At 33.6% G+C, this 14,124-nt stretch overlaps 1 protein-coding gene across 4 annotated transcripts; it reads left to right on the top strand.

The window, feature by feature from the left end:
- The first annotated feature begins 315 nt into the window (after window positions 1-315).
- Window positions 316-13,661, top strand: LOC123548289 (protein unc-93 homolog A-like). 4 transcript variants are annotated; one of them, XR_006685858.2, is made up of 8 exons: window positions 319-489; window positions 4,909-5,490; window positions 8,036-8,187; window positions 9,514-9,750; window positions 11,411-11,546; window positions 12,075-12,206; window positions 12,560-12,869; window positions 12,940-13,661. XR_006685858.2 is itself a non-coding variant. In XM_045335434.2 (7 exons), the coding sequence occupies exons 2-7, from the start codon at window positions 4,935-4,937 to the stop codon at window positions 12,784-12,786; spliced, it is 1,440 nt and encodes a 479-aa protein (XP_045191369.1). In that variant the 5' UTR covers window positions 316-469; window positions 4,909-4,934; the 3' UTR covers window positions 12,787-13,661. The 4 variants fall into 4 exon arrangements, 3 of the variants coding, with proteins under 3 accessions (XP_045191369.1, XP_045191370.1, XP_045191368.1); XM_045335434.2 differs by having other exon boundaries at window positions 316-469; window positions 12,560-13,661; XM_045335435.2 differs by having other exon boundaries at window positions 317-461; window positions 12,560-13,661.
- The last annotated feature ends 463 nt before the right edge of the window (window positions 13,662-14,124 follow it).

Genomic DNA, 14,124 nt, shown 5'->3' with positions numbered 1-14,124 from the left:
TAATGTATTTTGTAATGAGTAGGGTGAATTCTTTAATATTAGTAACCATCATCTTTAAACAATGTACTTTAAATGCCAGTCCTTCTTTCCTAAGGGAAAAGTCATTGTTTATGAACATAAATCATGTTCTAAACCATACAAATCTTTGCAACATGGGCGATATACAGGCGAAAGTGTAACCGTAAAACTGGGTTTGTTTCCATTCATTTTAAGGTCTCTAGCGTAAGTATAACAACCGCACATGAGCCAGGAATTTGCGACAAAATAAAGTGAAACATACCTTATCAAAAACCTACATGGCACTTATCTCATAAACGGGTAAAATGACGGGCAAGATTTCCGCGTTATCTTTTCGCGGCTAGTAAACATACAGACGACACCAGATATGTCATCATCAGAGTGAATTGCTGTCAAATATAAACTTTATTGTATTGAAATTTCAAAGGAAAAGTAATTTTGAGGTGATTTAGTAAGTTTTCACATATATTTGTAAGTATATATTTTTGTTTTTGAAACACATTTCATTGTATCCATATACATGTATATTAAATGATGTTTGTAATAAAAAACCAAATTACAAATTATACTATCTGCTGGAACTTTTACTTTTGTCGAATATATATTTATAACTATATGTTGTCTTTTATATACATTTTCGTTGAACATATAAATCTACGAACCTAAACGTAAAACTGATAAACTATTAAAAAACAAAAACTTCATTCGCAAAAGCACTGTCATCTATAACATTTACGTGATATGGTTGTACTACATTGTTTTTGTTCTTGAAATAAGTTCCGTTGCTTCTTACAGAAAAATAAATATAGAAATGCATTTTCTTATAAAATTTACCCTTCATTGACAGAAAATATATAAAGGCTGTTCGAATCATTGCTATCCGATAACTGGGTCTGATATTTCATTGCTGTCTGTAGGTCTGAGTAGAATTTTCCATAAACTCATTTGCATAAAAAAGATGCTTAAATGTGAAAATGCTTTCTAAAATTTTGTTGAATTTCAATTTAAAAGACATTCTAGAAAGTGAATTTAAATGCAATTTTAAAATAAAGGTAAGTACAGTTTTGACCAAATATGGCCGACATATTAATGAGCCACTTTAAGCTTAAAGGCCTAGATTCACTACTATATAAGTGTCCCCCCCCCCCCCCCCCCCCCCCCCCCCCCCCCCCCCCCCCCAAATCCAATATACAACTCCCATCTTATCTGCTGCTTATCAGCGATTATGTAACAGTAACTGATTAGAGGGCAATTAGCACAGCAGGGACCCCAACTAGACCATGAAGATGTGTGCAGTGGAGTTGAAAGGAATTATTTTTTCTTCAGTGAATGTGGAATGATAATAATAATTATTATTATTTTGATATTATATAGATGATAATAACTATTACTTTAATGTTATAATAAAATAATAATAATCATAATCATTATTATTATTATTATATTACATATAGGATGATAAAAGATACAGTAATAATATTGATTTCAATTCTAGACAAAATTTTTTTTTACAGTATTCTGCAATCTTTAGATGAGAAAAAGTCACATTTTTCTAAAATATCACAATTCTCCAGACAGAATTTGAAAAAATAAAAATTTGCATATTTCTTTTAGTAAGTTTCTCATTATTTCATTATTGCGAACATAAGTTTCTGATTATTTTATTATTGTGTTTTATCAACAAATATTTTTCTTTACATAGAAATGCAAAAAAAAAAATCTAGTATAACTTTAAAAGTTATCATTTATTCATTAATTTAAAATAAATTACATTGTTTCCCCTTCTCACTAATTGATACACTTGTAAGGTAGACTGTCTCTCCAATAAACAATGACCCTTGTTTATTGGAGCCATACTGTGATGGTCATTAGCCCCCAACTGTGCTGGTGAAGACAGAAATCCCTTGGCCCACTGCCAAAATCTAGGCCTTTAATACGTATAAGTTTATCTATCTTTAATAGATACTTGTGCAACCATGATAAATGGAAACTGAAACTGAATTCCAAAGCTAAAGTCAGTTTAAACAAATGTTTTCATTTGGGTTCAACTTGTGAAATATCCTCTCATTAGTCTTAAATGGTATTAAATTGTGTACAATTAAATGGCAATGTAAAACTAGAAATTATATCGAAATCAAAGCAAATAATCAGCTCTTTAAATACTTTTTATGTTATGTCATTTTAAGGGCTAATTACAATTTGTCACCTTATTCAGTAAAACATTCGTTTCTAATAAAAATCTATCTGTATGTAATGGCCTTTTTGTTTCTTTAAAGTTCACTAACAGTTTATTTAAAAAAGGAAATTCAGTAAAATGTTGCTAAAATTAGACTGACCATCGTTAACAGAAGTGGTTATGTTCGTATTATGTATCTTTAGTGTCAACGCGTATTCTAGATAAGAGTTATCAGTCATATATTATATACGCGCATGTAGAAATTCCGGGGGTTTATTTTCGCGCAAATTTCGTATGTTATTATTTGTAATAAAATCTATAAGAAGATCCTTTGGAAGCAAAGAATACAACAAAGCAAAATGATAGCAGGCTCGGTCGGTTTGACTGAGTCTGTATGAAATATACAACACCCCTCACGCCCCTCAACACCGGCTTAAGCGGAATTCAATTACCTAGATATTAAGTGGACTTCATGATCTCAAAAGACCCAAAAATATAAAAACACTGAATCCAAGAACGGGGAGTTTATGTCATTTGATTTCATTTTACCACCTTTTAGCGCTACTGACATCTCGAAAACGCGAAATATAAAATTGATATTTTAAAGATTTCGCATTACATAAGTCAATGAAATATACGAAATTTTAACGAAAATAGAAAATGCAGGCTCAAGGGAAATGCTTAGCATTTGGACACACTTTGGAATTAGCAAGTGTAATTGGTAAACACTCTTGAATTCGGTTGATTGGTTGATTTCTTATGTTTTGTTATTTCTTCACTTAGAGCTATATAGCTGATTTATTATTTGTCATGTACATTCTCAAAATCAAAAGAGAAGGAAGTCTGAAAACTTTAAAGGGTATCATATTTTACTTTAAGTAAATATTTACAGGCAAGAGTACATACAGATCATATTGTGATAAACTACTGCAATTTTGCCAGATAAGGCTTTGTTTATTTTGCGCTTTTACATACAATACTTAAAAGGCGTTTAAGAATGTACGTTGATCAATCTTAATCAAATAACATAGGATATGAATGAGTAATAAATTTTCAAATCATGACATTAAACTCAGTCTTATCATGCAGGGTACGTCAATGAATATTTTGAAGTATTTTGTTGATAAGCTATTTGCACGCAAGATCCTCCAACAGACATAAGATAACAACATAAAGGCTATGTACCAAGAAATTGTTTCATACAAAATTCAGCTACTTCAGATCGATTTTGATACAGTTTCTAGATTTTCGCTCCGTCGTAAACCTAGCTATCTACGTAAGATGTCAAGAAAACGAAAATAAAAAGGGGCGTTGAATTGTATGCTGTGAAATGCAAGTCAACTAAAGCCAGATACCCTCATATTGCCGCATTTCAGAAAGCGGTCCGCAGAACAAACACCCTATTTCTTTTCAAGTACACAAGTCGAAAACATGCATATATTAGCATGAAAATTGTCTTATTTTATGTAAAATACATTCCACGAGTGAAATAATGCCCATTTGGCCCCCTGGTTCACGCGCAAATGCGCTATAAATGGAAAAATAAGGATCTATTTATTAGGGGCATTTTTCGAAGCACATTTTTGACCGAATTACTGCTATATAACCTAAAACCATTCGGTGCCCATAATGGTTACATTATACCAATTCAGTTCCTTCTTTATTTCATATAGACAATGAAATATTGAGACTTCGGTGGTTATACGTTGCACGTAATAATAATTTATTACGCTCGACGTATAACCGCCCATCGTGTATAAATAGAGTTAAAACACGGTTTAGCTATAAATTGTTTCTTAAATGAACAATGTAATATTCATTTAAAGAAAAGTGTTACATGTGTGTCTTGTTACAAAACCGTTGAATATTTTTTTCTTTTTTATTCAATGAATTTGGAAATACAAATTCACAATTCATTTTTAATTACCAAATGTTTGATTTTTTCTGTTTAAATATCTTCTTTCTTTATGCTATTTCAGTTACCAAATGTTTGTTTTTTCTGTTTAAATATCTTCTTTCTTTATGCTATTTTTGTGCCTTTAGATGGGAATAACCCACATTAGGACCTCTTGCAAATTCATGAATCGCGTTACATTTTTACAGTAGCTTGCTACAAAAAAATGAGTGGTTTGCATTCCACGAGTATAAGAAGATGAAAATGAATGTCTCAATAGAACAGCCAATAAGACCCAAAACACGTTTAATTGTTATTCGCTTTTAGATAAAATACAGTTCTTGACTGCTGAAAAAAAGTATTCTGAAACTCAGTTTCGAACTCTACCGTTGTAAATATTAGTTTTGTCCATAGTTTAATCGTTTTATTTGAACTTTTGATGTCCAATTTTGAAAGATTGTTTTCAAACGATGCAGTTTTGTACAAGTTTTGTGAATGACGCCAGATCGCGCGTGCAGTCTTCCGGAAACGGTCACGCTTGATATTATTGCACCAATGATGTTAACAGACTCTTTGTTTTCTTTCCAAAAAAGCGTGATTTGAACGTAAATATTACCTGATAATGACAAATTCAATTCGAAAAACATTTTCTGAACAATTCTACTCTAGGGTAATATAAAAAGCACGACATAGCGTTTCTTCACTTAAAATGTGACAAGACTGTACATTATCTTAAAAGAGCGAAGTAATGAACTGTATTTTCGTGTCTATGAACATTACATAATATTTTGTTTGACACATATCTTATTACATTGAATAGGTTACATATAAAGTATTGTGCTAAAAATGGACGGAGTGAACGGGATCAGCGAGAAGGAGATGGAAGCTCGTGCCCAGTTTGGGGGTTCTGGTGTCTCGTTGACTCCAGTCGTAAAAGAACAACCGACAGTCAAAATGTCAAAGGCTAGAATAATTAAGAACTTACTTGTGGTCAGTTTCGGCTTTCTGTGTCTTTTTACATCTTTCAACTCACTGGCCAATCTGCAGAGCAGCTTGAACAAAGAAGATGGTCTCGGTGTTGGAGGTCTGTCGATAATCTACGGGGCACTTGTTGTTAGCTGCATGTTTTCGCCACCATTTATTATCGCCAGACTGGGTTGCAAATGGACTGTATTTGCATCCATGCTTTGCTATATCCTGTATATGGGCGCAAATTTTTATGCCGTTTGGGGAACAATCGTACCATCTGCCATCATTCTAGGTTTCGGAGCGGCGCCGTTGTGGTCCGCCAAATGCACGTATCTCACGGAAACTGCCACGTGGTATGCTAAACAAACTGGTGCTACCGTTGATGACATTATAAACAGATTCTTCGGAGTTTTCTTCATGCTTTTCCAGTCAGGTAAGTTAATGTTGACGACATGATAAACAGATCCTTTGGTGTTTTATTCATGCTTTTGTAGTCAGGTAAGTTAGCGATAGCGCTTCTGCGGCAAAAACAGACTTTTAATGTCCTAAGTTGTGTATGATTGTGTGTTAATTGACATAATCCTTAATCCTTTGATACAAAGGTGTTTTATACCGTATCAATGCAAATAGAAACTAGAGCTGTTTTTGAGGAAGGCGCATGTCTTCCACAACTGCCTAATCATCTGAATAGTAGTATAAGATCGGATGAGAAATGTTCGAGCGTAAACCCTGCTCCCTATATATTCTCAATTCCCAATCAGACTTTCAGTGCCTTGATTATCAAAAACAACCCAATCAGGCTTTCAGTGTTTTGATTATCAAAAACAACCCAGTCAGACTTTCAGCGCTTTGATTATCAAAAACAATGTTTCAAGGGCCATAATTCCGAAGTGCCTGGACCGATGTGGCTACTTATCGAAATTGTCCGAGAACCTACCTATAGGCAAACACTTTTTATTCAAGTTTGGTGAAGATCGGATGAGAAATGTTCGACTTAGAGTGCGGACAAGATTTGTGACACCAATCAGACTTTCAGTGCTTTGGTTATCAAAAACAATGTTTCAAGGGCCATAATTTCGAAGTGACTATGCCGATGTGGCTAGTTATCGAACTTGGCAGATGCCTTATTGGCAAACACATCGTGAAGATCGGATGAGAAATGTTCGACTTAGAGTGCGGACAAGATTTGTGACAGACGGACGGACGGACAGACAGGAGTAAATCAGTATGTCTCCCACCACACAGTAGTGTGTAAAACATAATGATATGCTAACAGACATGATTATTCTTCCAGTATCATTGTTTTTTTTTATCTTAATTCCTTCCATATACTAAAGGTGGTCAATCTAATTTGCATATTCTGTAGTTTTAAAAAAATCTTCAATAGCAGTTAGCAGTATGGTAGGCTGCATACATATTCGAGTTGTGAGTGTTGAATGTAACTTACTGTTTTCTCCTCTCCGTTTCGTGTATATTTTTATTTCTTTATTATGATTATGCCTAAACTTCTATAGTCAAAATAAGTCATTTACGTTAGAAAATTGTTTCCTTGGTTGGGTAAATTGGTTAGAAAAAAATAATTTAAAGCACATCGATTTGATATCTACCTTTACTGAAAAACACTGAAAATTCAAGAAAATGCTGCCATTTATATCAAAACAGTTTCAGGTTCCAAACATAACTATGACAGGTCTAAAATTAGATTGACCATCTTAAAATGTTACATGACTATTATAGCAGCATAAAATCTGTAGGGCGCTCCTTTTGAGGCACATGGCGCATCCAAGTAAAATAATAGCATACTCGGCTTGACTGAGTCTGTCCATTTGTCAATGAGGTACCGTAATGAAACATACAACACCTCTCACGCCCATAGGAGCGGTTTATGAGGAAAAATAATTTATTGTATTCTGTGGTCTTAAAGTATTAGAAAATATAACCACACTGGGTCAAAGTAAGGGACGGTACATATTATGACTACAAAATGACACTTAAAGACTGCTTTTGTGATAGCTTATATAACGACACCACATGAATAAATTACTCCCAACGAAACCACAAATAATATTATACAGTATACATAATCATTTAGCTATATTGTTCAGGCCAGATATATATAATCATTTAGCTATATTGTTCAGGCCAGATATATATAATCATTTAGCTATATTGTTCAGGCCAGATATACATAATCATTTAGCTATATTGTTCATGCCAGATATACATAATCATTTAGCTATATTGTTCAGGCCAGATATACATAATCATTTAGTTATATTGTTCAGGCCAGATATACAGTAATCATTTAGCTATATTGTTCAGGCCAGATATACATAATCATTTAGCTATATTGTTCAGGCCAGATATACATAATCATTTAGCTATATTGTTCAGGCCAGATATACATAATCATTTAGCTATATTGTTTAGGCCTGATTTACATAATCATTTAGCTATATTGTTCAGGCCAGATATACATAATCATTTAGCTATATTGTTCAGGCCAGATATACATAATCATTTAGCTATATTGTTCAGGCCAGATATACATAATCATTTAGCTATATTGTTCAGGTCAGATATACATAATCATTTAGCTATATTGTTCAGGCCAGATATACATAATCATTTAGCTATATTGTTCAGGCCAGATATACATAATCATTTAGCTATATTGTTCAGGCCAGATATACAGTAATCATTTAGCTATATTGTTCAGGCTAGATATACATAATCATTTAGCTATATTGTACAGGCCAGATATACAGTAACTTGATAATCATTTAGCTATATTGTTCAGGCCAGATATACATAATCATTTAGCTATATTGTTCAGGCCAGATATATAATCATTTAGCTATATTTTTCAGGCCAGATATACATAATCATTTAGCTATGTTGTTCAGGCCAGATATATATAATCATTTAGCTATATTGTTCAGGCCAGATATACACAATCATTTAGCTATATTGTTCAGGCCAGATATGGGGCAACCTGATATCATCATTAGTATTCCGGAAGACGGAGAGCAGGAACATTACAGCTGAAGATTTACTAACTTGTGGCGCTGACTTCTGTCCATCTTCAGATGCCAACAATACCAATCTTGATAAACCAGACATGGATAAGGTAAGGTTTTAACCAAAATTCCTATAATAGATTGGTCCATCATTAAATTTGTGCAGTACCACTTCTTTATCAAAGGGATGTTCACTGAAAACTTACTGACTGAATAGCGAACAGTGCAGATCACGGACGCACAGGCTGATCTTGGTCTGCACTGGTCGCAAAGGCAGAATTACTTGCCGCCACCAGGCTAAAGGATGTGATGCTGATTTCTGTTTATATCAGATGCGAGCAAATCCATTTGAAAATTCAGATCAGATAAGGTTTTATCAATCAATTTCATATCTGTATAATTCCTTTAGATTTCAAACATATATATATATGCCTCCAGTAACATCATCATCAATATAATTATTTTGAAAGGAATAGCTATTTATGTTACAACATTTTCAACGTCATCATCCTGTTTAAAATTTATTTTGCTCAGACAACAATCATAAAGTGACATAAGACATGGTGTGCCTCCACACATATACTAGTATAAGACAATTCTAAAGCAGAGTCCTTACTTTCAAGTAAACTATAACCATAAAACAGAGCAACGATATTTTAAGAAAGATATGATATTTCTTCTGTTTTATGCGTGAATAACTCATTGCAACATTTCTTAAATTATGCTTTTTACGGCGTCTTAACAATTGCTTAATGAACCAAAATACTTACAAAATTTCGACTAGAATACGAAAAAAAAAGGATGACTTGCAAATTATGTTGTAAGCTAAATGTCGAAGACAGCTGCATGGGACAAGAACTTTCGATGCTTCTCACGGACTCGTCGGATTCTAAAAGGCAGTTAAACTTATAGTCTGATAACGGCTGATTACGTCAGGATATTTTCATTATCTTAAAATATGCCCGAATATTGAAAAATAGAGTAAAACACATTCTGCATTTTATCAATCGATGCGACAGCGATTTTAATGTAGCAAATACTGTCATAAATATGCAACTTTGTGCGATTGTCGCATAACCAAGAGCTTTCAAAATAGTAGAACATACTTCTTATCGTAAGTTCGAACGAGAAATAAAAAATCGTATGAAGTATTTTGAAACAGGCCCCAGCTCAGCGTTCATTTTCATTATGGAATTCGAATCCTACATTTAAACGAATGATAAACAATAAAATGTTGAGTTTTTTGGCCTGTTGTAGCTGTATGACATCACAAGATTACGTTGCAATATATCGCTTAGTCGAAACCATCCTTGACCTCAATGGATGCGACCAACCATTTTCATTTTCAAATAAAAGACCTTCGAAATAAAAGTTTTCCATTGGTACATCCTATTTCTATAATTCTTAAGATTACATAATTATCTTTATTTCTGCAGATTTATAAAGTGTGCGGTATCTATATTGGCTGTGCGGTCCTAGCTGTGATTGTGATAGCAGTTGGCTTGGACCCGATAACTCTGGATAGGGAGGATGGCAGGAAGCGACAATTTTCATTTCATCTTGTACTGGAGACGGCAAAACATCTTTGGAGGTCAAACTATCAGAAATTGCTGGTGATATTAACAATGTACAGCGGTGTGGAACAGGCCTTTGCAACTGGAGATTATACAAAGGTATGTTCGATTGATAAATATTAATGCGGCTATGTACAAGTTTTGATGCTTTGTCACTGGTATATTGAAAACATGTATCATATCGCAAATATTTGCGAGGAATTATGATACTGTTTTTATGAATAAAACTTAACTCAGATTGATCCTATGTATATGTTTTACTTTATACAGTCTGGTATTTCGTCCCTAATGTTAAAACTAATCTCAGCGGGGAATTATATTATTTATATTGTCTTGTCTAACTAGTTGAAAATAGGGTAAGTGAGAGGTTGGCATTTGCCAAACGCATTTCCTTTATACATCTTACTGACTGGAGCTGTGTTCCTATTTTCAACTTGCATTTTGTCCATATAGTGTACATTGTCTTGTATGTTGGTGGTGTTTATTCCCTTCACCCCATCCCATTTTTCCCCTTCCCATACTTTTTATGCCACCTCTTTTTTTACTTTCCTTACTACAGGTTTAGCCCAATCCCACAATCCACATTTTCGATATATTACATAGAATTTATATGTTCTGGTTGACGGAGTTTTTAAGCAGGTCGTCCCCTATATATTTCTACACATCTAATACACGTACAGTCACAGTAATAATTTGTGTTCCCACTAACAAATGACTGTTACTATAGGTATCTAATTGTGATTGCAGCTACTGGTACTGATGATAAATCCGGACAGAAAATGAAGTGTTTTTTTCCTGTAACATTTTTAGTTCTGCAAATTGTTATCAATGGTTGGTATCAAAATAAAGCTTAACATTTGCTGAAAACTTTACATAATTCAAATTTATATTTTGTAAGCAAACTCACATGACGTGAGGCCCTGAAAGGGGTATGTAAAAATGGTGACTGTACGAACGTTGACTGATGATAAATTCGACCACTTTGTCATTTACAAAATTGTCCTCATAGTATTATATTGACCTTTCACAAAATGCTGCAACAGTCATTCCAGATCAAATAATGAAGTGACCCAATGTCAGGCCTTTATGTGTTGACCATGAGCATGCGTAAAAAACACCCTCTTCCCCAGTAATTTTGAATAAATATTTTGTTATAAATACAGATAAATAAATGTAAGTCATTTATTTATACAGAATATTTACAAATTTTGCTTTTGTTTACACCAGTTGGTGTTGTAACTGGTTGTTATTAGATGGTGTTCTCAATTATTATAAATAACTGATTTCAATCGAATAATTCCAAGGTGGTCGACTTTATCATCTGTCCGGGTTTATCATCAGTACCAGTATACATACAGCTTTTTATACATACGAGTATGTAGACGTCAAATTAGATACGCTTGAAGAGGATTTACTACGTTTGAATTTAATATCTCGTGGAAAAAATATTCTAGTGAAATATGCGCATGATATATCTTTAAAAGAAAAGTCTTTTGAAACTACGGCTTTTCTTTTATTCCTGGAAACTTTGAAGTCAGTAATGGACTTTTAGAAGTTGCACTGTGTTATATTCGGTATACAGATTGGTTCTTTGTCAAAACCTTTTGGCATTTAGTAGTGGTTGCTTTTTTAATAAAATGTACTGCCTTCAAACCTTCCAGTGGAAAGGCTATGTTCTCAGCTTTTATACTTTCAGAGCCAGATGTTATGAACGCACTTTCTATTTCAACGCTTTAAGTTTACATGTCTTTATTTTCAGTCTTTCGTCGCCTGTGCTTTGGGTATTGAGGACATTGGGTTTGTGATGATCTGTTATGGTGTTGTTGATGCAATTTGTTCATTTTCCTTCGGAAGACTTGTGCAGTTCGTAGGGCACACCCCTTTCTTTCTTCTAGGTAATGCAGTACATGTACTCTGGTTTTGCAAAATAACATTTGAATTTTAATGTTCACTGGATGCATGTACTTTGAAAAGATATAAGTCTCTTACACAATTCTTGTTTTGAGCCGAGTCTAAGATATCAGGTCTGGTAACAAACCAAAGTAAAATTTAAGCTGTATTACCAAAAACTTTTCAGTACAAGAAATATGTTCGTCCGTAAAAAGAAAAAAAAAAACTGTAAAAGGCACCTTAGGTTTCAAATAATACTGATTTTATGTGATGAGTAGTGATTGACCTTTAATGAAATTCGAGTTTTCAGAAAGATGACTCCTTAATAAATATCATAAGCTTCGAAATAAACATTTTTCGATCTTATCTGCAAGTCATGTTCGATGTTTGTATGTTACCGAATGATACTTTTGAGCACGTTTCTCATTATATTTGATATGTTTCAGTGTTTGTGATGTCAGTTGAGGAATAATAGCGCGATATAAGGTTAACTGTGATTAAAATATCTTTAAAAAAACTAATTGATATTTCAGCTTTTCTGCTTCATGGAGGTCTACAGATAACGTTCTTGCTATGGAAACCAAACAACGAACAGGTTTATCTGTTCTATATATTTGCTGCTTTGTGGGGGATGGGAGATGCAGTGATACAGACGCAGATAAATGGTAACCTATACTTGTTGTGTGATAAAAGAAATCATGCCGATTATCCGTACCCCCTTTAATATACACCTTGTCATAAGAATCTTTTGTTATTCATATGTATGTATTATCACACAAAGCATTTTGATAAGCCCGCACATGGTAATTAAATAAAGAAAGAAGAAAACGGCGGACTACGTTACAGTGTTTACCGCATTAGTGTTGGTTGCTTTGGACAATAATATTTTATAAGTATTTTCCTATATGGTATATGTTTCTATGAATCACTGTTAATTAAGAGACACAAATAACAGCGATATGCAGTTTTAAAGAAGTTAAACGCAGTTTGATACCGAAACGCTTTTGTTTTCTTTCAGCGTTGTATGGAATGCTGTGGACCAAGGATTCGGAGGCAGCGTTTGCAAATTATCGACTGTGGGAATCTCTCGGCTTCATCATTGCGTTTGCTTGCCAGAACTTTCTGTGCACGAACGTTAAAATATACATTTGTATGGGTTTCCTGTGTGTAGGAATGATGTTGTACGGAGTGGTTGAGATCGCCCATAGACGCGATCATGACGCAGACAAAAATACAAGATTATAGTGTGCCCATAGATAAAGGTGTTGCAGTAAATTCTAGCATTTCGCTGATTTTTACACATTGCGGCTCCATTCCAGTAACTTCAGGCTGGCTAGTAATTTAGCTTGTAACGTTTACTACTGCGGACCTTCTGACAGTACATTCATGTAGTTATAGTACTGGTTCTGATGTTTCATCCAGATACCTGCTGGCACATCGTAAACAATTGAAAACTTGACGTGTTTTTCAGCCAACAATTTTGTATCTGTATGACATAAGATTTGCAACTTTTTTTATTGTACATAGATATTTGAAACTCTTTGATTCTGTTCTGGTGCTGCTTACACACCTTTAAACATTTGTTTTGTCTTATAACAGTGAATTACAAACCACCCAGGAGTATATAAATATCTTCAAAATAGCTGAATTAAGATTTAACGTTTTTATTTTTTATTTTTATTTTTTATTTTTTTGTGGAAACAAATATTATCCGGCTACAAATGTGGTGTATTGACAGTTACGGAGTATTCCAAACCAAATCTCTGTTTGCATATGGATATTTTACATTTAAATGTTTACCTATGGTAGTTATAATGTATACTAAGGTTAGTGTGTATTGCAGCGGGACACTTCCCTTTTATCATTATAAAACAGTGTCCTGTTTATAAAATATGCTTTGAAAATTGAAAATATCTTCTGAAATTTGGTCATGGTGTTATTGAGGGCTATCTGCAGAACTCTTGTTTTATGTTTGTGTTTTATAGACTTTTTCCCTTCCTGTTAGAGACGGCACCAAAACTTGCAAATTTGAAAACTTTTACGCTGCCCTGTAAGATGATTCTCTGACCAAACTTTACTACTGATCAGAAAAAAATTTGAAAATAAATTTTACCAAACTGTGTAGAAGTTACACATTCATGCAATTTCTTCGTTTCCTCATTTCCTACACATTATATGTATGTGTATGACAAGTTGTCGCTAAATCATTGCAAAATGGTGTAATATAGATACATATTTGTCATCTTTAACACATGACATCATGACATGCATATATAGTATCAAATGAAGGGTTTCAGCATAGGCTGCGGGCTCTCCCCCATTGGTAATTTTTTGGTTTTTATAACATTCCTGTTTCTGTCATCTTAGCATTAGGACATTTATCTGTAACAGCTGTTTAAAATACGTTACGTTAAATGTTCATGTCTTTTAAAAACATGTCAATTATCAATGAAATCGATGATTATTTCAGCTGAATTTTATAAGTAAACATATTATTACTCGAGAAATCAGGATCCAGCATACTTTACAGTCATTCCAGTTCTTTCCAAGATATATATATATTTTTCAAACATGATGGTAACG

Source organism: Mercenaria mercenaria, chromosome 6 (assembly GCF_021730395.1).
Source record: "Mercenaria mercenaria strain notata chromosome 6, MADL_Memer_1, whole genome shotgun sequence".
NCBI lineage: Eukaryota > Metazoa > Mollusca > Bivalvia > Venerida > Veneridae > Mercenaria > Mercenaria mercenaria.
This window is presented reverse-complemented; position numbering and strand designations above follow the sequence as displayed.

What these genes read in the sequence shown, in the direction of transcription:
- LOC123548289 (XM_045335434.2), top strand. Translation starts at nt 4,935, where the DNA reads ATGGACGGAGTGAACGGGATCAGCGAGAAGGAGATGGAAGCTCGTGCC. An exon ending in ATAAACCAGACATGGATAAG is followed by an intron (nt 8,188 to 9,513) that starts GTAAGGTTTTAA and finishes TTATTTCTGCAG; the next exon opens with ATTTATAAAGTGTGCGGTAT. An exon ending in CACCCCTTTCTTTCTTCTAG is followed by an intron (nt 11,547 to 12,074) that starts GTAATGCAGTAC and finishes TTGATATTTCAG; the next exon opens with CTTTTCTGCTTCATGGAGGT.